Raw genomic sequence first — 25,107 nt, 5'->3', positions numbered from 1 at the left:
AATGGGACTGAATCGTTTGTGGCACGATGTCATTGGAGAATTTAAGGGAGAGAGGGGGGGGGGGGGGGGGGAGGTAAGTGGATAAGATAAGTTAGAGATAAGAGAGGAATATGTATGTATCTCCCCCCCCTCCCTATAAAAGCAAAAGACAAAAGAGGAACAGAGGAGAAGAAGAAGTAAAAAGGAGGAAGAAGAGTAGAGTGTAGTAGTAAGTAGGTACCCTTGCCTAGCTGCCCTGCCTTGCCTTCAACAACAACACAATAATGGCATCCTCTGTGGTCTCGGCTCGCCTATCTTCGCCGTCGTTGGCCGGGCAAGTAGCGCTGAAGCCCCCGAGCGAGCTGTGTGCCAAAGTGGGAAGCACTGGGGAGGCCCGGATCTCCATGCGGAAGTCGGCTACCAGCAAGAAGGCCTCTTCCTCCTCCGACAGCCCGTGGTACGGGCCAGACCGCGTTCTATACCTAGGCCCCTTCTCAGGCTCCGCCCCAAGCTACTTGACGGGCGAGTTCCCAGGCGACTACGGGTGGGACACCGCCGGCCTTTCGGCCGACCCCGAGACGTTCGCGAAGAACCGGGAGCTAGAGGTGATCCACGCCAGGTGGGCCATGCTGGGCGCCCTGGGCTGCATCACCCCTGAGCTCCTGGCCAAGAACGGCGTCAAATTCGGCGAGGCCGTGTGGTTCAAGGCAGGCGCCCAGATCTTCTCCGAGGGCGGCCTCGACTACCTGGGCAACCCTAGCCTTGTCCACGCCCAGAGCATCCTGGCCATCTGGGCCGTCCAAGTTGTCCTCATGGGCGCCATCGAGGGCTACCGTGTGGCCGGTGGGCCCCTCGGGGAAGTGACCGACCCCATCTACCCGGGCGGCTCCTTCGACCCCTTGGGCCTCGCCGACGACCCCGACGCGTTCGCCGAGCTCAAAGTGAAGGAGATCAAGAACGGCCGCCTCGCCATGTTCTCCATGTTCGGCTTCTTCGTCCAAGCCATCGTGACCGGCAAAGGCCCCATCGAGAACTTGAATGACCACTTGGCTGATCCCACCGTCAACAATGCGTGGGCCTACGCGACCAACTTTGTCCCCGGCAAGTGAGAAATGAAAAACCCCCCCAACCCCAAGTGTAGCACCCCCAATTTGCTTCTCTTTCTCTCTCGCGAAGACATTGTACCTAGTCATTTGTGTAGTGAACTTGTTCTTTTCCAAGACATTTTGGCTTGCTTTTCTTCTTCTCCTCTTCTTTTTGTTGAAGTGCCTGCCTGAGTCATTGTTGTTGCTTAGTCCGTTATTTGTTGCTGTTGTTTGGCAAAGGCCCCACATCCCAGACACCTTAATCTATATGTGTGATGGAAGTTTCAGAAGTGTAAGTATAACTTATTTGTAACTTTTAACGTGTTATATTCAAGTAACGCTGCTTAGCTTAGCACGATTCATTTTGTCGGGAGCCTAAGGAAGGAATTGCTCTTGATTATTCTAGTACATTGACATGACTAGTTCTCTCTATATTAAGCTGAAGGACATGTTACAATTGCACACAAGTTTTAGAGCAACTGCCCCCCTCATCTTTATTGCCATAGTCTTTGTATAGTTGGTGTAAACTTTAAAGTATATTCAAGCCCTCTACAATCTCTTCAATTTTGTTTCCGACTTTCCAAACCTTAGTTTAGTTTGATCACCTCGAGAAACATACCTACCACATGTGCTCCGGGCACCTTAAACAATGTGGGATAACTTCACAAGAGAGATATATATGTTATGATGAATAAACTAATTATTAAATTAAAGTTCTTGACAAGGCCAGTAAATATTTAGATTGTAGTAGCTCCACATGAATGTTTAATAGCTTGCCACATGACAATGGCAAGTGCGTACATTTGCATACTACATTTGTTGAAAGCAACCTAGGTCTAAATTATTCAGTTTTCAATTTCGTTGAAGAAGTCAATAGAATATATTAGGCTTCGATTGATGGTCTACCCAAAGTATGTCAAAAGTAGGCATGACACTAACATTGCAAAAATACTTTGATTGCAATGAGAACATTTAGATAAGCTTATGGGTGAAGATATTATGGCACTAAGAAGAGACACTAGAAACTCATATATGCAATCGACCACCACTACTTTTTCATGAATGAGGAAATGTATAATTTGCATGTTTGATTAATGTTACCTCCTTGCATAGACAAATTGATTGTTTTGGGAAGCCTCGTTTGAATTTGTTACAACTTAAAGTGCATATCATGGCGTTGTTTGAAAACTTCTCATGTGTTTTTTTTATTAAAATTAAGATGGGGTTTTATAGTAAATGGTTATGTTTTTTATGAGACTTGTGTGTTGTGATTTTTTCCATGACATTGATGGTTTCCAAAATACCCTTCAATCAAATTGAATCCCTTTTAAGAAGCAATGTATTAGTGGATGAACCACACTCTTCTCATAAAAATTAACCCCCTAATCAGAAGTTGAAAGTTTGATTACCTAGTTAGCGTATTGATCCCTAACTAATTAACCACTCTTGTAACCTAAACCTAACGATTAACCACTCTTGTAACCTAAACCTAACGATTAACCATTTACATTGCTAATTAACACCTAATTATAACCAAGGATTTTTGGAAAGCCTGAAGGAGGAGTATGCATACACTCACATCATCATGTCACATGCATCCCCATTTCAAGAAGTATCCTTGGTTACATTTAAAACTACCTATTATATGTATTTGGTCAAATTTTGGGCTCCTCATGGTACATGTGTTAGATATAATGAAGAACTACACTCCGATTAGATATAAAATATGTGGCCTTGATCAAGCGAATTTGAGGAGTATTCAGTTACTTGATCGAGACCTGGAATTAAAGAGGAAATATCTCCTAATCTGAGGTAATTAGAAGCATAATTTACTTTTACAAAGTTATTCGTCCTTTGGTGGTATGGTGCCATGTCCTGAGATATGAGGAGCTTTCAAACAGCGGAAGAGATGGCACAGACACGTGCGCGTGTGTGTTGATTCATAGATAGATAATAGAGACTTGTAATTTTAACTTTTAAGTCAATATTTTTCGCGATCACGGTGATGGCGAGATGCAGACACATGAAGAGACTAAATCAGCGATCACTCTAGTCTTCTTCAACATCTCCACACCGAATTGATTTTTTCCGCACAGCAGGTCAGTCATACAGACAAACAGACACACGAGAGAGAGAGAGAGAGAGAGAGAGTGGGAGGGAGAGGTAGAGGGAGAGAGGCATGTGTGAGAGGCATAGAAATAGAGACAGAAAGAATGATAGAAAGGGAGCGCCACGATTCATATAGCATCTGATCTGTTATAAGGGCCTAGATTATATTGTTCTTTCGTTTCTCTTTGCAGAAGTGTTTCTTAATTGGAAGCAAAGATGAAGTGAAAGAGATGGGATATTATCAATCTTCAATAAGAGTATTTACGATATAAAACGACAGTTTGTCCATGTTTACACACTTCAAAACGTACAGGTGAGCTAGTAAGGAAAGAAGCATAATTTTTTTTTAAAAATCGATCTTTCACCTAGCATCTTCCCCATGTATTATTTTTATCTTTGTATGGATCATTTGCTCAATTTCTTTTTTCTGAGATATTTGATGGTAAGACAAGGATTGAATCAATGCTGAAGAGAGGTGAAGGTATAACTACAGGATGAATAAAGGTTTCTACATATGAATCTACCTTTAGGGGAAATGGAAGGACAAACATGGTTAGGATACTGAGAATTATTGAAAAATGAGTAATGAAAAAATGGTGTCAGAGAGAGATAGGAATGAGACATGAATACAATTAAGTTTGTTTTCGTCCCAATTGTGTCCCAATTGTTTACTTCAATACTCATCTGAAGAAAGAGGGGTTTTTTGAAGGTCCGTAGGGGACTAAAATACCATATAAAGGCCAATGCGAGGATTGAATTTGGGTTATCACATAATACACATCCCGTGATGTTTCCTTGCCCTTGTTTTCCTGATGGCCTGTGGAAACACTGTAGTGATCGTGTCATTATGAACTATATGTGTATCCTTTTGTATTATATAAGACGATATCTTTTACAAATAAAGGAGAGCAAGAGAAATCTTCATTATTATGCAGGATGATAGATTTAAAATCTTTAGTGTTAGTTCTCGTTTTCTTTTCAAGTTTGTGCACAAGACATGAAACTTCAGGACAGACGATAGAAGTTTCACCAATTTTATTGAAGCACTCAAACTCCAATGTTACCCTCAAGTGGAAAGGTTTAAGCAAACCTTTACAATCAGATTGGATTGGTGTCTATAACCCAGCTGATTCTGATGATGGACTATATATTGGTTATTTCCTACTATCTGAAGACACTGAATGGGCACAAGGAAGTGGTCAATGGACTCTTCCCTTGGTAAATATGCGTGAACCATACGAATTCAGACTATTTCAAGGGCATCATACACCATTTGGTTCAGGTAAAATCAACAAATTGTGTAAGCAGAATACATCTCACCGTCTCTCTATTAGTGAGAGAGTATCATTTGAGAACTTCAATGAGCCAACACAAGTTCACTTGTCCATATCTTCAAAAAATCAAGAGATGAACGTAATGTTTGTGACACGAGACCCTATTAAGAGCTATGTAAAATATGGTCGAAACAACAAGAAACTGGAACTCCTGAGAGAAGCTTTATCTTTGACGTATCAGCGTTCTGATATGTGTGATCATCCAGCAAATAGTAGTCGTGGTTGGAGAGAACCAGGGTACATACATACTGCAGTTATGAAAGATTTGGAGAGTGGACAAATTTATTATTATCAGGTAGAATTCGATGTCACTAAGAATGCTATTTCAATTGCATTCATATTGTGGTTATGTATATGCATAAATCATGGAATGTTAAACCATATTATGGATTCAGGTGGGAAGTGATGAAGGCAGTTGGAGCAAAATGTTCAATTTCACATCATATGATCCTGAGGTCTCTGAGACCCATGCCTTTTTATTTGGAGACATGGGGACTTCTGCTCCATATACAACTTGTTCGTTGACACAACCAGAGAGTAAAAATACTATCAAGTGGTTAACAAGAGATATTGCCAAATTGGGGGAAAAGCCAAGTTTCATATCTCATATAGGAGATATAAGCTATGCAAGAGGCTATGCATGGCTATGGGACTTGTTTTTTTCACAGATAGAACCAATCGCTTCTCATGTGCCTTACCATGTGTGTATTGGGAACCATGAATACAACTGGCCTTTGCAACCTTGGAGGCCATTGTGGGCACAAAATATATATGGTAAGGATGGGGGTGGAGAATGTGGAATCCCATACAGTTTACGTTTCTCGATGCCTGGAAACTCTTCACTTCCGACGGGAGCTGGAAATATTGCAACCAGAAATCTGTACTATTCTCTAGATTTTGGGTCCGTTCATTTCCTTTACATATCTACAGAAATAAACTTTCTACCAGAAAGTCAACAATATGCATTCATTGTGCAAGACCTTGAGGATGTAGACAGAGCCAAGACACCGTTTATTGTTGTTCTTGGGCATCGTCCAATGTATACTACTCAATATACATCTCCATTGATTGACAAATTGAGAGAGAGCTTGGAGCCCCTCCTGGTAAGATATAACGTGAATCTTGCTTTGTGGGGCCATGTGCACAACTATGAGAGAACTTGCCCGCTTAGAAACTTTACGTATTCAAATTCATCTTCGTCATATGGTACTGCTCCTATTCATGTTGTAATTGGTATGGGTGGTCAAGATTGGCAACCCCCTTGGTTAACTAGCCCTGATCACCCTGAAGATCCAATTTTTCCTCAACCTGAATGGTCCCTTTATAGAGGAGATCAGCTGGGTTATACAAGACTTTATGCAACTAAGGAACTTCTAACCCTTTCATATGTAGGTAACCACGATGGCCAAGTTCACGATTCAATCACTATCACCTCACCTAATACTGAAATGTTAATCAGAAACTCAGACAATCCAGTTGGATTGCGGAGTTGGTTTCTTTTGGTTTCTTTGTCGTTGATCTCTGGCATGGGTCTCGGAATTACTTTAGGCATGTGGTTCTCACATAGAACTCGGAATCTAAGGCAATGGTTGCCAATTCATGACAGTGAAACTATATTATAAGAAAAAGCAGAAAAGCAAGTAGAGCCTTAAGGTGGCAGCTTGATTTTGTATGACAATAAAGCTCAGTTTGCTCATCTGATTTCTGTGCATGAAGGTTATTAATGCTGTTATCTGATTTCTGTAATCGTGATGATACTGCAAATTACAATCAGCTCAAAATGCAAACTGTATATTGTTGGTACAATATTCATTTTGCTCAATAGTGTATTTGTGTAGATGTTATTATATATTTCATTGTATCAGGTTTTCAAGAATATTGTTTGCACTCATTATTGCGACCTGTGTACTAAAACTACAACTTATGTTGAGATTATTCAAATTTGACCTTTTGTTAGTGGCAAGCATATCTGTTCATGGGTTGGAAATACACTACATATTTCCAGAGATACATCTCCTTGGAACTTCTTCAACTTATTGCACAGTAATTGCCTTTAATTTTTCTTTACAGTGGTGGCTTCGGATTTTGATTCAATAGAGAATTAACTATTCAAGAGAATTTAGTTCATCAAAAGACCTCAAACCCATTCAAATGTTGCTTGTGTTTTGAATTACAGTCGACCACATTCTCATCATTACAAACACCTCATAATGTATGAATATAAGACTGTGAGAAGCACAATGTCATGCTAGGCTTATTGATTACTAGCAACTGAATAGTAAATACCACAGAGAACACCAATCAAGCCATAGTTGAGATGGCTGTCCAACTGCTTGGAGACAACGAAGTGGTTAATTTGATATGTATAGCATAAGGTTAAGAAAAGTGATATATGTATGGTATGTGAGCTAATCAAGCCACAACTAAGATGGCTTTATAAAAACTTTCCGAGTAACTGAATCGTATTCCATTAGACTGACTCTTAATGCTGGAGTATTAAATAGAATCTTTAGACACTAAAATTTGTTCGTGTTGAATTTTTCTTCTTCCCATAAATGTATGATAAAGGACTAGCTAATGAAAATTGACGTAATATTGCCTCCTCCAAGACATTCTTGAAACTCTTTGAAGCCATTCTTTAACGTATTCTAGCAATGTTTAGATAATATTTATCAAGCAATGCTACATTTTCATAGACACAACCTCAAAGGTTAAGTCCTGCACGCAGTAATTGTTAAGAAGACAAGAATCTCATTCCTAGGTATATCTTTTAATATCCTTAAACAGAATACATATTGAAAACATTTAGACATCAAAATGAGAGAGTTGCTTAGAAGCATAATTGTGTGCCTGCTGACACACCATCAAATTTGCAACCAAAATAAAAACTCAGTTGATAAAAAAAATACTGAACAGAAGTCCAAATACAACGTGGGGACTTAAAGAACTGCAGCTCTTCAGCATTGGATGTAAAAAGAGATAGAAAGACACTAAACAAAATTACTTAAAAGAGTTTTGTCATTAACTCTACAGGACTTTAATAGGGTGGTTGCAAACCCTGGTCTTTGAAATTAACCTAATAGCATCCAAAAGAAAAACAAAGCTCTTTCCACCCAATAACTGATATCCATGAGACAGTTTGCCTCCACAAAAAATGTTGTTGCAAATTTTGTGTCTCAATATTAAGTATGGCAATTTGATCTAGACATATAAACAGCCCATTTGATATAATAAGCTGAAATGCAATAAGTTAAGTTGAACAGCATCCCACCTTCTTAGTGGCTGTAACATCATTAGAACCCACATTTATTGTCTGGCCTTGAGTTGGAACTGCTGTAGAATCCTCACCAGCATCAAGAGCTTTTTTGCTTACTACTCTATAGATTTGAGTGAGTATTTGTTTGAATGAGTTTTCCACATTTGTTGACTCGAGTGCTGATGTTTCAATGAAGTACAAATTCTCTCTTTCTGAAAATGCCTGGCCATCCTCAGTTGAAACAGCTCTGAGGTGTCGAAGGTCAGATTTGTTTCCTACAAGCATAACCACAATGTTTGAATCGGTGTGATCTCTCAGCTCCTTAAGCCATCTCTCCACATTCTCAAAGGTGACATGTCTTGTGATGTCATATACTAATAAAGCCCCCACTGCACCTCGATAGTAAGCACTGGTGATGGCCCTATATCTGAATACAATATAACCCCACAATAAGGACATGTTACGTAAAAATCCATTAAAAGTTTGATTGGAATAAGCATGTGATACAGAGATACCAAATGTTAAATTTTGTACAGTGCTTTTAGTAGCACAAGCCAATCTCCCAAAAAATGCTTTTATTTATCAACCAATGCCTTTCACAACAAAACATTTGCTGTATTATGTCAACTTGCAACATCTTTGATATCACCATGATCCAGACCTTCAAACATATTTCTGTTTAATCCACATTATAATGCTTGTATCGTGCATGTAAGTTCGAAATTAGAAAATTTGCCTTAAGCCATCAATTAAACAATTAGATATCACAAATATACCAAGCAATCACCCAAATAGAACCAACTTTATTTTGTGGACGCTGGGGTAGTTTTTAAAAATTCTCTAGTTTTTCTTTTCCATGTAGTTCGCTACATATTGACATCCACACAAGTGTTCCTCGATTTAATGCACATTCTTTACCAATATGCTGAGCATCTATTCTCAAACTTAAAGAATATATGCACATTATAGCCTTATAGTTGTATGCATATAACACTAGATGCAGTCGCAAAATAGCACGCACATGTTGATAATACACAAGTAGCACAAATACTATACATAAAAAAAGGTCATGATTGATCAACATCATGCATATCATAGATGTGATCCCTACTCATCCCATTGGCTCAGAACCACTTGTAGAACAGGAAAACCAAGCTCTAGTTTTTATTGATTCATCAGAACCATATATATCCAGCAAAGAGAATGTTTGAACCTAATTCATGTGAGTTTAGTCCACTACCAACTTCAAACATATATCTATGCGTCAATATGTGGAATGTGCTCCTCCAGCCTAGCATCGCAAAAAGCTTTACAATGATATACATACATGGAACTTGACAATAAATTTTAACAGCATAGTTGTCAGAATATGCATTTGATATTTTAGAATTGTCATTTTTAAATGTTTCACGTATTCTACGTATACTTATTTAACAAGTAATTAACGTTTCAGAAAACATTTAACTGGTTTTTTTTTAACTTAATAAGTATTTACTGCATTTTACACATATTTTATATGTAGAATACATATTCTAAGTATTTAAAAAAAAAGTAGAACATACCATATGTATTCTAAACGCATTGTATGCTACATTTTCTATGACTATGTTTAACAAAAACAAAATACTAATATTTGAAGTGATCCTAATATTTAAATGATCAAAAGGAAGTGATCCTAATATCTGAACATGAACGTTGTCAAGAACCATCCAAGAAAAATTACAGGACAAGGCAGAAATAATGAGCTACCAAATCCTGATGCAAGATCATAAGCAACCAGCAAGTATCAAAGCATGTGAAAGCAAATAATTTCTCAAATGAATGAGATCTACACATGGATTTTGTTGTGAAACTATCACAATAGAAATGCAGAACAATCAGCCACAAACACTAATATCTGAGGTTTACATTGAGAATTGTAAAATTATCAGTTCTGACGCAAGCTCACCAAGTCTTTGAATATGCAAAAGCAAATAAGATACTCCTTAAAATGCTCAACAGGAACGATCTGAATAATTTGAACAAGCATTCCTACGAGAAGCTATCACAGAAATCTACGAGACAAAGACGGAGCTGGAGGAATAGTGTTTGCATCTACTATCAGAAAGAGTTGACTAAAGGCATGATAACAGGTTCGAAACACCAAGAAACATAGCACATTAACTTTGAAAATGGACAATATGTCATTGGATAACAGTTTCAGCAGAAGGAGTGTAAAGCCAAGAAGCAATAAGCGTAAAGATCAACGGTATTACCCATGAGTAATGAGCAAATCTTCCATTGGATTGCAGTTTTAGCAGCATAAGAGTAATATCACAACATCAAGTAGTAAAAGAGAAAAGATCCAAGGTATTCCACCCTTTTTGGTACGAAAAACCTTTCATTTTATTACAATTTGAGGAAGAACAAAGCGTACAGACAAATTTCAAACAGTAAAAGATTGAAGATCACATGTTCAAGCAGCAAAAGAGTAAGGATCATAAATTCAAACAGAGAAAAAGGGTAAAGATGTACAGTTTCCACTTTTCTAGGCCGGAATATCGTTCATTGGATCAGCAAAAGAGAGTAGATCATATTTGATGCAGATAAAAGAGTAGCGATCACAGTTACAAGCAGTAACAGAGTTGAGATCACAGTTTCAAGTGGTACAAGAGTAGAGATCCATGAAAAGTTTGACAGTTTCAAGCATTAAATAGCGCACATATTATCAAATACAACAATTTTAATCCAACCTTTCTTGTCCAGCGGTGTCCCAAATCTGAGCTTTGATCGTTTTCCCATCTACATTCATGCTGCGAGTGGCAAACTCGACGCCGATGGTGGACTTCGATTCAAGGCTGAACTCATTCCGGGTGAACCGAGAGAGAAGGTTGGATTTCCCAACGCCAGAATCGCCGATCAGAACCACCTTGAAGAGGTAATCGTAGTCATCATCAGATCTGTAGGCCATGGAGAAAAAGGAATATTCCTCAACAGAGAGAGGAAGAGGGAGAGGGATCAGAGATCTGTCTGCAGAAGCAGGAATTAGGGTTAGGGTTTCCTGCGCTGCAGAGAAATCGTCTGAAAGAGAGAGTGAGAGAGGAGAAGAGAAAGAGATCTTTGTTTTTTTTTTTATCTTTTGCTTTTTATTAATATTCTCTTTCATTTACTTTTTTTTCGCTGGCTTTTATTTATATCTCTATTTTGACGACGATTAAGAAAAAATTCCCAAAATGCCCTCCTCCCCTTCGTTTCATTTTCCCACACAAGCATATTATTTTTTAACTCACAAAGAATTGTCTCTCTTAACTACATATTGATATGATGATGATGATTGAGAAAATTCCCCAAAATGCCCTCCTCCCCTTTGTTTCATTTTCCTACTCAAGCATATTATTTTTTAACTCACAAAGAATTGCTTCTCTAACTATGATGATGACCCATCAATCCGTTCTTACGAGAGCATCCCGTCTCTCCTCCACCTTCATCGACTTTTGATGGATGGTAATGTCCTCCACCTAGTAGTAGTAATCAAAACAGAGGCAGACCGAGACTTCGTTGCCTGCATTTATTCACCCTAGATGCTAACGTTTTATGCTACACTCGTATTTCATCCACGTGTTTGGGTCAAGACAAAACCCTTCTAACTTACGGTAATGTCCTCCACCTAGTGCTAATCAAAACAGAGACAGTTTCATTGCCGACGTTTGTTTACCCTAGATGCTAATGCTATATGCTACACTTGCACTTCATCCACATGTTTGGGTCGAGATAGAACCCTTAGATGATCCATCGAGGTTATCGAATGCCTGTCATCAGCGTTCCACCAACAACCAACCTTTACCAAGTCATAAACACAGTTTTCTTGTTCTCATACGAAAGGATACAAAGCACAAACTTTTGTCTTGTATTATACCAAACAAAAGGATACAAAAATACTCTATTTCCCTTACAATCCAAAGTGGTATTGTATTTCTATTTAAGTTTCGAATACAATGTCTTTTACGCTACTTAGGTCGAACTAAAGCCAACTACTAGTTGCACTATGATGATAGATTATCATCCACTTCACGGCCAAATGTGCCCAATGGGGAGAGACAAAGAGGGGGGGAGGGGGGCAAACAATAATTGGTTCCAATAACTTCTCTACTTTCCATTCCAAAGAATCGGATGTATTGGCATATTCCCAACAAATAGAAATGGGGGCCTATTTATCTTTGCAATCAAACACGCCATGTGATTGTCATTACAGAAAATCTGCAAGTACACTTTCCCACAAAATATTTTTGTGTCATGTTATATGTAGGAGTGCTTTTTTTTTATAGATCCTGATACCATGATAAGTTGTGCCTGCCTTATAACCATTGAGGTGAGTGCACAGCACGTAGTGTTCAAAAACAAAAAGGTGGAGCTTAGTGCAATTTGCATTTCTCAATTTTGAAAATCACCTTTGAATTTTTTTAACAATGACACAATCATGGGATTTTATGCACATTATATAAAGGAAGGCATGATCCCATGCAGAATAATATGCTTCTAGCATAATGCCAAAACCACGATTATAACAAAACATTCAACATAACAATACCACTACTATCTCATGCACTCCTCATATACAGATGGAACTTAGGGGGTGAAGTGAGAACTAGCACCAGAGTGCACTCTTTAATGTTTGCTTATACACATGAGGTGGTTAAACCCAACAGCAAATCCATCTACCTTATTCAATGCAATGCCCCTTTTTTTATCACATGTGAGGGTAGGTAGGCACTTATTCACACCTTACAAAAGCTTCCCATACTCTCACATTCTTGGCATTATGTGGATCGAGTTGATTATATGATCCGTGCAGTCTCAATAAACTCCATTTCCTAACCAATTGTTTATGAACATTCATTAACACCAACTTACGTTAACCATCAATAACAGAATACTGAATGCATGAAAGGGGAATTTTGATGAACAAGTGGTTCTCTTAATATTAAATTATACAAGCTTCTCCTGAAACACACTCCATTTGGAGAACATGACAATACTTCATAAGTGAATATAGAGTCCAAGTTTAATATGCCAAACAAGTAGAGTGTGTACAAGGGGATATAGACAGTAGCAATGTGCCATCAAAATGGTTGAAACAATTACAATTACATAATCCAGTGTATTCATGAAGAGCTAAACCTTCAACAAATGAAAGTCTCATTTTGTAATAAGCATACTCTAAGCAAACTAGACTTTCTTGCCATAACTCATCAACCTTTTATTGTTTTTAAGCTTCATTCTGTAAGTAAACTTAGGCATATCCAGTTTACTCAAATTTTCCGCTTACATGCTAAAGTTGCAAGTACTTTGCGCATCAATTGGCAACCTTTGAGCTTTCGAGCTAGTCTTTTTAAGTATATATTCACAAGGCAAGATGAATTCTACTCTGCAAAAAGTCTCGCGAAAATTAGAACTGATTCCAGGGAGCATTAGGGGAAGAGAAGTTCAATGTATAAAAATTAATTTTTATTCTTACTAGATTGGGATTGTTGGTTCATCCATGAACGCTATTAAGGACTAGATTTCTCTTGTTGAGAAGCAACAATTCTCCAGAGATACTTCCCACTTGCCATGTCCACAAGCATCCAAAAACCAGATACAACTTTTGTATAACTCTGTATAAAAGATCTCTCTCTCTCTCTCTCTCTCTCTCTCTCTCTCACACACACTCCTATGAGTGATCATGGATATCTTAATATGATGCCAGATTCCAATTCATTGAGCAGTTATTGATTTTCTAGCTACCTATCATCAAACATTAATAAGAAGTAGCCTTATAAATAGGTTTAACTCATTTTATTGGTTTCCTTGTTCTCAAAGAACGTGACAAGAATTTCAGTCACTTGTAGAATACAATGAATTTCACTGGATAGGAAACATTCTATTAGCAAAAAATGATTCTTGCAAGTTTCATCACCTAGCTGTTGACCCGAGAAAATAAGGATTTCCCAATGAAGCCAATTTATTGATATAGGTTTACATATCGTGCACCTTCACCTCCATCTGCAACCATACCCTTATACCTTTTGTTGGGTTCAAGTTTTGCAAACTTTGAAGAAAAAACTAGCCTTCAGTCAGTGTAAGCTTGAAGAAAAAACTAAGCTTCAGTCAGCAAAAGCTAAATTGCCTCCTTGGATGAATAAATTTTGAATTTTGGCTACTATAGGTGTTTTGGTTTATTTCTGATGTTAATGAATCCTTCTTCCTTTCTCTATCTTGTACAAAGAAATAAAAGGCAGAAAGCACTGCACATACAGAGGGGTACATGTCATACAAATTGTATTAATCTTCAGTATGATATTAAAGAAACAATCCATCTCTCTTCATTAACCAAATTTCTACTAGCCCGCAGACCTGGGTTCAAATATCACCAGATTTACTAATTTACTAAATGTCACAGTGCATAGGTGTTGTACGCATGACCTTCTGGTCTGGATCGGAGAACCTACTGACTGAGCTACACATATATCAATTGTTGATATATGTTTCTAATTTTCTTTCTCTTAGTGAAAATGACGCAAATAAACAGTACACACGGAATCTGAAACCCTAGATATTACCTATAAGACCTCTACTAGAAGTCATACCTGCTTTAGAATGCTATCTTCCTTTTTTTCGATTCCTGAGTGTTCTCTGGCATCCATGGTGCTGAGGGGATGATCGCCATCGCTGGACCACATAGCTTTGCAGGCAACATATCCAGCAACTATGACGGAGAAGAAGACCAAAATGAATCGCAGAGGACACATGATTCCAGAGGATTTTTTGTTTGTTGAGGTATGGAAGCGAGATCAAGCGAGGAAGTAGTGGGACGCCCCTATAAATCGCAGAGATCGTAAGCAAGTCGGACAAAACTCGAGGCCTTGAGGAAACCTGAAAAGAAATCTGAGAGAAAAATCAAAGGTCTGAGGGACTCTTTTAGCAGTCGAAGGAGGGGGGGGGGGGAGTATGAGCACAGGATTGCCCGAGGAGCCTTAGAAGTTTCTCTGCGGAGAGGCGACAGAAAGGTCAAGGAAACCCTATGTATGCAGGTGATTGCAGGTACAGAGATTCCGAGACTCTGTGTGTGTGTGTGTGTGTGTGTGTGTGTGTGTATGTGCGTGCGAGACGCGGTCTGTGAGTTTAGGTCAGCAGGGAAAAAGAGACTCCTTCAAAAAACAATACGCACTTCCATAACTTTACTTTTCTCTCTCTCTCTCTCTTTTTTTCGTAAATAATGGCTTTCGTTACGAAAGAAAAAAAACACCACGATGACTACCTTACTACAAAGTATAGAATACTACCTTCTATCTATCAAGGGATCTATAGAATACTACGACACCAAACTCAATGCCACCCTACACACCAATTCAAATGGCGAGTATGATGTTACGTGACCTTGCAGAGTTCTCTCTCTTCCTGGTTGAGATTTCGTGACTTCTCTAGCACTGTCAGTTGCCACAAAAGAAGTCCTTTTAACTTTAGAACTTATTTTCTCACCCCACCTTGCGAATCAATAAATGAAGGCATTCCGCATATTTCAATTGAACCATAGCCCCCGATACCTCAAGAACTCACAAATAATTTGAAAATGAGGCATCGGTTCATTGTTCTCCATATGTGCAAAAACCCAACTGAAGGAAGATAGACTTACTCCTGTTAGAGACATCCACACTAAATTGATACAACTCCAAACCATCATTGCCATCGGGCATGAAATAAATCGATGCCTACTATGTTCCAATTCCACCAAACAAAAGAAACACAATCCTTTAGTAATGTTTCTTTTTTTTAATGCATCCCCTAATGGTAAAGCTCCAACCATAACTCTCCAAATAAATACCTTGGCTCATAACATCAATCGAGAACACCAACCCACTTTGATCACACAATTATATCGATAAATGTAATAATCGGCAACGGCTCAGTTTGAACCAAACCGAACCGGGAAACCGTAGCGTAACGGTTTAAACAGTTCGGTTCTGGTTTGGTTTCAACAGTTAGAAACCGCGGTTTAAACGGTTTAACAGTTTTATATTTTTTTAAGTTTGTTTTTAAACATTCTTTTCTTTTTTAGACCTTATTCTCACATTTTAGGAACATCTTTAAATTTTTAAAATAATGAAATATTTTAAATTTTGACCTAAGTTGAAATCAAAACCGAACCTAACGGTTTGAAAAAAAACATTTACCATTTGGTTTCATGGTTTCATCGTTCGGTTCAATTCAATTTAGGTTTCAACAAATTTTAACGGTTCGGTTTTGACCCTCTCAAACCGAACCATTGTCAATTATTAGATAAATGTGTGTGAAAAACACTACTTACAAGGGGTGTAACAATGGAGTATGGTCAATCCACTAACTACACTACACTACATGGGTAGTGGAACATGTTGAATTGCCAACACCCAACTAAGGAAAGAATTTCCACTTGCTCCAATAAAGAAAATTGTCACATTGGCACTCCCTTCAACTTTCGCAAATATTGATTTCACTCCATGCTTATCATCAAATACAAAAGCATTGCGTATATCCTAATTATGACGAAATCCCAAATATTTGAGAAAAAGGAAAACAACCTCCATCTCTGATTTCAGGTCAATCTGTGTAATTTGTGCAAACATGCACTGTTTGCGCTTCAAATAACACTGCGATAAAACTTGCCAAATTTGAGAAATGTATCTCCAAATCTAACAAGCAATCGGACATTGTATAAAACGATAGTCATCGTTTTATGCTCCTCTCTCTCACTCAACTTTCCGTACATTCAATGTTAATTTGATCTCCCATGGACAATGGAGAGAGAGAGAGAGAGAGAGAGAGAGAGAGAGAGAGAGTATTCATTTCCATGGGAGACCAAATTTGATCTATAAGATAGAGTAGTTTGATCGGGTGATTGCAACATTGGGGAGAGAATTGTCGAAAGTGTGGTTAGGTTAGGTTAGGTGAGGATGTAGAGAGAGAGAGAGATGGTGGGTGGGTGGGGAATAGCTTGAACGTATTAATGTTAATGTCTACGAATGGCCATTATTGATCTTATGTTGATCGAGCGAGTTTGTCAAAGGTGTATAAAGGTGGCGTTTGAGACAAAGTAATTCAAGAGTGTAACAACGTTTGTGATGGTTTGTTACCCTTTTCATTGTTCACTTCCTTTGTATTAACTATTGTTCTTATGCAGTGATGTTTGATCAATTAGATTTAAAAAACGAGACATTATATGTTAAAACACGATGTGAAAGCACCATTACATATTAAAGTTTGGATTCTTTACATGACCTTATTAAGATTTCTATAACTCAAATATGCAGTGGGGATGTTGAAGCTTATGCTTTGCACCCTCATTCTTTGACTTTGAATGCGTTAAATAACATTCACAATTGCATCAAAGACATTGTCATTCCTTTGTGAGGCCCTCATCTCAAGCATTAAATATTTCGTGGGGCACCAAGCACTTGAATAATTCATCATGTATTGTATGACTGACTTCATTAGCTTTGTGTTAATTCGTGTGAGGATGATGTAAAATGGGAGGGCTCTAGTCACATGATATATAAGATATGTGTTCTTTTGTGATAATATTATTGTCACCTCCCCCGTGTAATAGAAACCCATTCAAGGCATGTAACACCATGACAATGAACTCACCATGTACATATACAATAAATATATTCAATAATGCATCTTCATATCCCCTTGGTGTGGAATTTGGAAGCGTGACTTACAATAAAGAGCAATCTTCCATGGCCAAAAACAAACAAATGGGGAAGAAAATGTTCCAAGTTGTTTTAGTTGTGCCCCATACCATGATCTAGGTGAACTTTAGCAAAACTTTAGAGACACGTTTTCATTTCTTTATCAATATAAAGGTCGTTTGTAATATCACACACCTAACTAGAATATTGACATGTAATGAAATTCATATTCGTGGGCCCAAAGTTTCTCCTACAACTACCAACTTCAAAGTCAAATCTTCATCAACAACTTCGTATGTCACGAATATTCTATACAATAGGCTTACCAAGGCCATTTTATTTTATTTTTACACATGAATAATTGGTATATGAAATTATTACATTGATTCAAGAATCAAGGGCAAGTGATGTATATACCACTGAAAGCTTGTAATTAAGAGAGAAGACTACATAAGTGCACTAATCATGGTTTTTTATATCGTATTTATATAGTTGGAATTTTTTGATGCAAATAATATATCCATTGACTTTGATCCATGAACTAATTAATTCAAATAAATAATTAACTAAAGGATCCTTATGTACGTGCACATGATTCTATGTCAACTTCATCTATGATTTTGCAAAACTTTTGTTTGTGGGGATTCTGTTAAGCCATCATCCTTGCTAGTTGGGTGATGTTATACATACATCGATGACCCTTAGGTCCATACTTACTCACCATCAAACTCATGTCTGAATTCTATGGGTATTGTATAAGTCAACAATGTTTATCATTTTGGTTGGTGGGGAGATATTTCATGTAAATATAAACATAGAACTATAGGAATGGTGTTAAACAAAAATAGTTAACAAGAAAACCTATTTATACGTTGAGAGATGTTATTCATTTGAACATTTCTTGGTTTATCTTGTTACGAGCAAACATGTAATAAAAGCCTCAATAAAGTGGTATCAAACTATAATAGCAAAAATAATGCGCTTTTTTGTGGTCATTCATCGTCTATTATGGAGTTATGTATTCCATTGGCCATAATTTAGATAACCATATTGAGCATGAAATAGTCAAGTAGGACCTATCTCGAGTATAATTAGTTAGATCAAGACAAGTTTATTCATATGCTCATAGCATACATGCACATTTCCGCAACATGTCATGTGATTATTATCATTAATTCTCCGGTTCCTTGCCGGGTCGGGTGTCTTGATACGTCTCATCTCGTCCACTAAGAAAGCCTTGTATAGATATATCCCAGGTTAGAAAAGGAAGACATGATTAGAGTAAAGTAATATCGATCAATATTAGTCTCCATTTGCCCGAATCTCCATCTCCATTAGGGTCTCAATCTCAAATTTCTAAGTGTGTGTTGTTGATAAGTAAGAAAGAGTCAGCATCCGGAGAGTGTGAATGCATGGAATGTCAATCCCCGCCCCCCATCTTCTCCATAAGAAAACAAAAACAAAAACGAAAGCAAAGAAATTGTAAGCTCTCTCTCTGTCTCTGTCTCTGTCTCTGTTGCTGTCTCTCTTTTCTCAGAGATCTCAGCAGAGGGACCCATCAAACCTATAACGAGGATATATATATAATAATTATACCAGGTTATATTCATATATATGTACATATGTATACATATAATATATTTATATATATAAAATTGTCTCTCTCTATATACATTTTTTTCATGCATCTATCAGAGATAGTCGGAGAGAGAGAGAGAGAGAGAGAGAGAAGCTAAGTTACAGTAACAGCATAACCACATCTCTCTCTCTCTCTCTCTCTCTCATGCCTTTAGCAGCCCCCCCTCCGTAGCTTGCAGAGGAAGGTTTTTCTTTTTCCTATCTTGTTTTTCACACAAAACAGAGGAGAGAGAGAAAGGGAAGGCTATTTTTGACCGCGATGAAAGAGAAAAAAGAAGCAAAGGATTTGATGGTGTTCCCGAGAGTTTATTTTCTTCCTCTTCCTCATATTCTTTGGTAATCCGGTTCATGGAGGAGCGTCACAATCAGTTTTTGTTCCCTTTGACCTCTCTCCAAATTGGGTATTTGAATCATTACTACTATTTTCTTTTATTTTCTTAAATGTTTAGCATTCTGTTGATGATGATAGCAGAGTGAGTGAATGAGAGAGAGAGAGAGATTTGAAAGATTGCCAATCGGGTCATAGTTGAGATGGCTGTGCAGTGTCAACTGTTTGGCTGTTTCAAAAGTTATTTAGGATGGAGTGAAAACAGCAAGCACACCCCAAATTGAATGGGATGGCGAAGCTTAATCTGGTCTCATTTGATGAATTGCTTTTGCCTGCGTACTATTTTAATGGCTTTTTGATCACCATGCGAAAATTTTCATATGCCTAAAGGATACTGTGATTAGGGGCAATCATGTCTAATACATTTTGTGCACTGAAGCCCATTCCTCACCAAGACTCAAATAGCCATTGGGCAAGATTAGAAACTCGATGACAGGCTGAGAGAGAGAGAGAGAGAGAGAGAGAGAGAGAGAGAGAGAGAGAGAGAGAGAGAGAGAGAGAGAGAGAGAGAGAGAGAGAGAGAGAGAGAGAGAGAGAGAGAGAGAGAGAGAGAGAGAGAGAGCCTAGAATTATTATATAGAACACAAGAGCCCCCTGTTATATGAATTCTATTTGTGTTAGCCACTTACTAGAAATAGGATAGATTTTTTTTCAAAGGAAAGCCGGATAATCATGGAATACCCTTTGTTTCTAAAATTCAGAGATATGCAATCTTATGTGTCGAAGCTTCATCTTCATGTGAACCATGAGAGGAAGAAATTGGTTTTCTTTGTTGACAATGCACCATGGAATGATGATTCAAGTCGCTCCAAGCCAGTAGAATTATGGCAATTGATGGTCATACAGGTGAAAGTTTTCCTAATCTTAATATTTTCTAACCAAAAGAACATTTTTGTTATGTGATCTGACTTTCCGCCCCATTTTCCACTAGTGCAGTCAAGGAATTCTCCATTTGCCAACCGTAGCCAAAAGTCTGAACTGGGAGGAACCTTGGATAGAGATTTGAACTCAAAGGAAAATGTCTATATTAGAGGGCTTTCTGAAGAGGAGTTACTTGAAGATAATGTCGAAGGTTTTAATAACAGAAATTTGAGGCAACGATTATTTGAGGATGACCGAGGACACATTGCTAAATTCCTTGATGGTCTTTTTGAGGAGAAATTATTTCGGAAGCCAGTCATGAAGTTCATCAGCAAACTTTTCAAGCATCGATTGAGCATCCAAGAGCTTTCACACATTCTTTATGGGTGTGTCACTTTCGAAATTGAATGGAGCAATGTTAGGGGAATAAATTATGTCAATGAGCTACAGGTATATGCTGTCACTGTTTCTAGCCTCTATAGGCACAGACATCTCAAGTATAAATGCATATATATGGATATGTACTTGTGTACATTGTTTCACCCCTGATTGCAAAATTAATATTCATGAACTCAAGAAATAAAAATAGGGGAATATGTGTGCAACAAAGTTCCACACACAAATTCCCCTGCTTTTGTTTCTAGAAATAAAAATAGGGGAATATGTGTGCATTCTAGTTCTAGGTTTTGGAAGGGTCCATGTCCATGGGCTATAGACCCCCTAAAAGAACCCTTTCTATTCTTTCTGTAGCCAACCTTCACATTTGTGTGCGCATGTTTTCATTTTATTTTCTTTCGCTGTAATTATATTCTCCTTTTTTGAAGTGTTATTTTTTACTTTGTGTATTCATAAGTTAAATATTGATATATGATCTCTTATAACCAGATCCTATTTTGGTGAACCTCAAAACCGCAAAATTTGCATTACATTCAGCACACATGCATCATGGTTAATTAAAGTGTAACATTGATAATATTAAGAATTTCATGCCTCCGTGTGTATGCCAATTAATGGGAACTGGTAGAAAACAAATGAAAAGGTTAAACTTTGGGTTTGGTATATTTTCTCCCCAAAATATTATTGTTTATTATCAAACCTGTCATTGCAGACAGATACTTCTGTTGCTTTAGAGGTTAAGCTAATGGTGAAAAGGGGGTTTCATGATTTTGATGAAGGCTTGAACTTTTATGGAGTTAACAATATGGAAGATCTATCGTCAAGCTTATCAAGATATTCTTCATCAGCACAATTTCTGGTGAAATCTGATAATATATGTCATGATGAAGACTCAGTGCCTTTAATTCCATGCACTCCCGAATTCTCATTGTCTGTTATACAAGATATAGATTATTGTTTAAGTCTTAAGTTCAATCATGACTGTGATCACGAGCAGAAAGAGGCAGTTTGCTATTTCGATGCAGTACCCAGTTCTGATGAGACATCTGTTATGGAGAGGAACTCTCCCATTTGCCGTACGCTTTCGGGAACAGAGATATGTGAAATAGATGGAGAAGATTTCACTACGAATGTCGATTGTGTTTTTCTTGATGCAAGCCAATGCTGTAGTAATTGTAAAAATTATAATTTTGTAACCACTACTTTCCAAGATGTGGACGTGGAGACAAAATTACCTATGGAGAGCAGCAGACCTGATTCAGTGCAGGGTTCTGATTTCTCTGAAGAAGATATTTGTTCATCTTGCAGCTCACAAGGTGATGATGCATTGATTGTTTACAAAGATATCCTTCTTCTTTTCCGATTTGATGATCCTATGCTACCACTCCAACTGAAGAATAGTATTACATCCAATCAGAAACTTCTGAAAATGTTAGAATCAGGCCTACCTTCATGGGTAATTTTCATGCAATCATATCCCTTTGTATGCAAGTTTTATCGGCCTTGGATGTGGCCATTGGCAAGGACTATGTATATTATTGTGTCTATTATCACTGTTATAATTGGATTTTATGATCTATACAAGAATGTTCCTGTTTTTAAAGCAACAGCTGCACGTCTTTGTGGTCCATTGTTTGAATGGATTGAAGATTTAGAGATGATATCAAGGATTAAGTATCTTGGAACTGTGCTTTTCTTGCAAAATTGGGAGAGAGCTTTCCGATCTTTGCTTTCAGTGATCACGACTGCCAAGAAAGTATCAGCAATTATAATGACGCCAATGATAGAACCTTTAGAAATATTTGTGGGCATAATTTGGTGGCCACTCTGGAATATCTTTGACTCTATTTGGGGTGTTATATGCGTGGCCTCAATGACAGTTGCATCAGTTTTTGAGTACACAATTGATAGTTTACAACCAATGGTTTGGCCATTCATAGAATTGTTGGCCTCTGCTTGGAAACTATGTATTGATCTTGTGCAAGTTATAGCCTGGCCCGTTGTGCTATGCCTGACTGCAATTTGGAACCTAGGTATAAATGTGTTGTTTTATTTTAGTGCTTGTGTAACTGTGTTATCACTATATGCATAATACCTGATTTTGGCTTTTAAGTTTTTAAAGACTTGGAGTTGAATGAATGGTTTCCTTAACATTTTATCAATGGTATTCTTTTTTGCGCTTTGCAGCTATCATGCTTCTATATCCGATAATCTATACTGTATGGAGCTTGATCATACTACCACTTCGTTTGACTATTCTAGTGTTAGAATTCATCAGAGCTTTCATACTGAATGTATACAACCTCACCCAAAACATATGGATATTGTTTACTTCATTATCGTATGGGGCTAAGCCACAGGCTGAAAAGACTGCAAAGGCATCAGCGTCTACATTGCGGCTCTTATGGAATGATATATTTTCTCAGGTAATTACTATTTCTTTACTGAAACTAGCAAAAAATAAAGATGGGCGATTTATTGAAGTGGTTGACAGTGGTATATAAATATTTGTGCAGGTATTTCGTGCTGTCCGGAGTATCATCAATGTTTTAGTGGCTTTTTTTACTTCATGTAATCGCCACCGCCTTAGGTATAACCATTCTCTTTTTACACTGAGACCATCACATCTAATGTCTGCAGACCAAATAATAATTTATGTAGTTGTTGTGTTTCATATCTATCACGCTCACTGACAATGTTTTTTGGAATGTCTATTGTTGTGATTTCCAGCATATACAACAATATAGCTGCCTTGATTTTTCAATTGAAATATACGGTGAAATGTGCGCATTTAAGGGTGATGAACACATCTTATCATGTGTTAGACAAACCGTTTTTGAGGAAGCTGGGTTATTTTGATGATGACCAGGTATATTGTAAACTGTGCTTCTGCATTCCTTACGTAAATGTGTACTGCTACATACATATGCATAATAATACATCATGACTGGACTTTGATCATGTATGGGGTCTGTATGTGGCAATTTTACTCTCCACGCACATGAAATAGGCTATGTTTGTAGATAAATATGTGTGTGCCTAATGGGGGTTCAGTTGCCATCTCGGATGGGCACAGAGTGGGTGCGAGAGTTGAACTCAGAAGCTGTGGCTTACTAGGGAAGGAGCTGAATCACGGGGAAAGATTTTAATGACAATTCATTTTACATTCTTTATAGTCTTAAATTCATTTATATCTGAGTTTAAGCGTTCTTTCAGAGTGTAGGTGGAAGGGATTCTCAGAAGAAGAAGAAGCTGAAATGCTCAAAATTGGGGCTTATGCCAAGGTATTCCATGTGATCCATAATGGAGTGCTTGCTTTTGAAACTGCTGAAATATTGCTACTAGGCAAAAGAAGACTGCCCTTTGCATGCTGAGTTCCATCAATTGTTTCTAGTTTTCTCAGTAATCTCTCCATCAAACCTGGCGCTGAGAAGATAATTAAATTTCAGCAGTTTTCAACATAAAAGCAGCCCTCAAATTTCACATTTTGTTCCAAAGGTGTATCAATTGTGACTTGCAACCTTGGGGCTTAGTTTTGTATATAGTGTGCATAATAAAATCGGATTGTCATAATTTGAGCTGCCCTTCAAATAAAGAAGGGTAATTTCGTACTCATGTATAGAGAGAGGATGGAAGCAAGAAGAGTACTTTGGGAAAGAAATATTTTTCTCATAACCCAGAAGATCTTTGAGTGGTGTGTTATTCGATTGAATTACTTCTTTCATGGCTACAGCTTTCATAAATAGGTGAAAATTTGAAGTCAGTGGATTGAAATCATTGAGAAGCATTTCAACTTTTTCGAACCTTAGCTAAAACTTTTGGTTGGCATTTGATAAAAGCTGCTTTAGCCCAAGCTTGAACTTTTTTTCGATGAAGGTATGATTCCACCCTTGATATTATATCCTCATCTTTGCATTTGTTGAAATGCTACTTGAGTGAAGATAAATGTTGTCGCGATTCTAGGTCTTTGATGATTGATATGTGAAGGTGTGCAACTCATTCTCCTTGCATATTTCTACATTTCTCTGAGCTCCCATTCCAATGTAAATTATCATGCTTGTGATCATTCTTTATGCGGGGATGTAAACATGACATAGCCGAAGTTTTAAAAATCTCCATGGTCTCTAGGGCATAGGGCTAAGTATATATGAACACTTTTGAGGTACCACCAACTATTATTTCTAGATACAGCTGATCAATGTTTCCTTTGATTCATCAATATGAGAAGGAAATTGCTATGTGAATGAAAACGTGTCTCCCCTCAAGCTTAGAGGTAGATATTAGAGGATATAACTAGCGTATATCCTAGTTGCCAAGTTCTTTCATGACCTTGGTATACATGTTTGCTAGGTAATCCCACATGTTGTCTTAA

The 25,107-nt window shown here is 37.7% G+C and overlaps 5 protein-coding genes across 7 annotated transcripts; 3 read left to right on the top strand and 2 right to left on the bottom strand.

The window, feature by feature from the left end:
* Positions 1 to 210: 210 nt before the first annotated feature.
* LOC147868424 (chlorophyll a-b binding protein 2, chloroplastic-like) lies at positions 211 to 1,201 on the top strand. Its single transcript, XM_087319078.1, has one exon. It carries the CDS (start codon positions 264 to 266, stop codon positions 1,086 to 1,088), a length of 825 nt encoding a protein of 274 aa, XP_087175204.1. The 5' UTR covers positions 211 to 263; the 3' UTR covers positions 1,089 to 1,201.
* A 1,877-nt stretch (positions 1,202 to 3,078) lies between these two features.
* On the top strand, positions 3,079 to 6,358 carry PAP2 (Purple acid phosphatases superfamily protein). 2 transcript variants are annotated; one of them, XM_087319065.1, is made up of 4 exons: positions 3,079 to 3,163; positions 3,365 to 3,486; positions 4,109 to 4,802; positions 4,903 to 6,358. In XM_087319065.1, exons 2-4 carry the CDS (start codon positions 3,461 to 3,463, stop codon positions 6,127 to 6,129), a joined length of 1,947 nt encoding a protein of 648 aa, XP_087175191.1. In that variant the 5' UTR covers positions 3,079 to 3,163; positions 3,365 to 3,460; the 3' UTR covers positions 6,130 to 6,358. The 2 variants fall into 2 exon arrangements, with proteins under 2 accessions (XP_087175191.1, XP_087175184.1); XM_087319058.1 differs by lacking the exon at positions 3,079 to 3,163 and having other exon boundaries at positions 3,253 to 3,486.
* Positions 6,359 to 7,376: 1,018 nt separating this feature from the next.
* Positions 7,377 to 10,887, bottom strand: LOC147868422 (ras-related protein RABA1f-like). Its single transcript, XM_087319046.1, has 2 exons — positions 10,496 to 10,887; positions 7,377 to 8,190 (listed from the first exon to the last, which is right to left on the bottom strand). The coding sequence occupies exons 1-2, from the start codon at positions 10,711 to 10,713 to the stop codon at positions 7,758 to 7,760; spliced, it is 651 nt and encodes a 216-aa protein (XP_087175172.1). The 5' UTR covers positions 10,714 to 10,887; the 3' UTR covers positions 7,377 to 7,757.
* A 1,808-nt stretch (positions 10,888 to 12,695) lies between these two features.
* Positions 12,696 to 14,840, bottom strand: LOC147868421 (uncharacterized). The gene is made up of 3 exons (XM_087339545.1): positions 14,369 to 14,840; positions 13,258 to 13,396; positions 12,696 to 13,167 (listed from the first exon to the last, which is right to left on the bottom strand). The coding sequence occupies exons 1-2, from the start codon at positions 14,528 to 14,530 to the stop codon at positions 13,292 to 13,294; spliced, it is 267 nt and encodes an 88-aa protein (XP_087195671.1). The 5' UTR covers positions 14,531 to 14,840; the 3' UTR covers positions 12,696 to 13,167; positions 13,258 to 13,291.
* A 4,311-nt stretch (positions 14,841 to 19,151) lies between these two features.
* LOC147868420 (G1/S-specific cyclin-E protein) lies at positions 19,152 to 24,457 on the top strand. Of its 2 annotated transcripts, none has more exons than XM_087319028.1 (8): positions 19,152 to 19,491; positions 20,180 to 20,324; positions 20,415 to 20,789; positions 21,448 to 22,768; positions 22,923 to 23,161; positions 23,252 to 23,325; positions 23,466 to 23,604; positions 23,952 to 24,457. In XM_087319028.1, the coding sequence occupies exons 1-8, from the start codon at positions 19,439 to 19,441 to the stop codon at positions 24,030 to 24,032; spliced, it is 2,427 nt and encodes an 808-aa protein (XP_087175154.1). In that variant the 5' UTR covers positions 19,152 to 19,438; the 3' UTR covers positions 24,033 to 24,457. The 2 variants fall into 2 exon arrangements, with proteins under 2 accessions (XP_087175154.1, XP_087175161.1); XM_087319035.1 differs by having other exon boundaries at positions 19,360 to 19,491; positions 20,410 to 20,789.
* Positions 24,458 to 25,107: the final 650 nt, after the last annotated feature.

This window comes from Azolla caroliniana, unplaced genomic scaffold (genome assembly GCF_043228905.1).
Source record: "Azolla caroliniana isolate FFs.n. ecotype wild unplaced genomic scaffold, voAzoCaro1.0.p SCAF_1, whole genome shotgun sequence".
NCBI classification, from domain to species: domain Eukaryota; kingdom Viridiplantae; phylum Streptophyta; class Polypodiopsida; order Salviniales; family Salviniaceae; genus Azolla; species Azolla caroliniana.
The sequence above is the reverse complement of the archived record's forward strand: the minus strand, read 5'-3'. Positions and strand labels throughout refer to the sequence as shown.

Bases quoted from the DNA above. Each gene is read 5' to 3' on its own strand.
- LOC147868424 (XM_087319078.1), top strand. From the start codon at position 264: ATGGCATCCTCTGTGGTCTCGGCTCGCCTATCTTCGCCGTCGTTGGCC.
- PAP2 (XM_087319065.1), top strand. From the start codon at position 3,461: ATGTTTACACACTTCAAAACGTACAG. The intron at 3,487-4,108 runs GTGAGCTAGTAA...ATTATTATGCAG, and splicing joins ACACACTTCAAAACGTACAG to GATGATAGATTTAAAATCTT. The intron at 4,803-4,902 runs GTAGAATTCGAT...TTATGGATTCAG, and splicing joins GACAAATTTATTATTATCAG to GTGGGAAGTGATGAAGGCAG.
- LOC147868422 (XM_087319046.1), bottom strand. From the start codon at position 10,713: ATGGCCTACAGATCTGATGATGACTACGATTACCTCTTCAAGGTGGTT. The intron at 8,191-10,495 runs GTTGGATTAAAA...TATTGTATTCAG, and splicing joins GACACCGCTGGACAAGAAAG to ATATAGGGCCATCACCAGTG.
- LOC147868421 (XM_087339545.1), bottom strand. From the start codon at position 14,530: ATGTGTCCTCTGCGATTCATTTTGGTCTTCTTCTCCGTCATAGTTGCT. The intron at 13,397-14,368 runs GTATGACTTCTA...TCTTTTATACAG, and splicing joins AAGATAGCATTCTAAAGCAG to AGTTATACAAAAGTTGTATC.
- LOC147868420 (XM_087319028.1), top strand. From the start codon at position 19,439: ATGGAGGAGCGTCACAATCAGTTTTTGTTCCCTTTGACCTCTCTCCAA. The intron at 19,492-20,179 runs GTATTTGAATCA...TCTAAAATTCAG, and splicing joins TTGACCTCTCTCCAAATTGG to AGATATGCAATCTTATGTGT. The intron at 22,769-22,922 runs GTATAAATGTGT...TGCGCTTTGCAG, and splicing joins GACTGCAATTTGGAACCTAG to CTATCATGCTTCTATATCCG.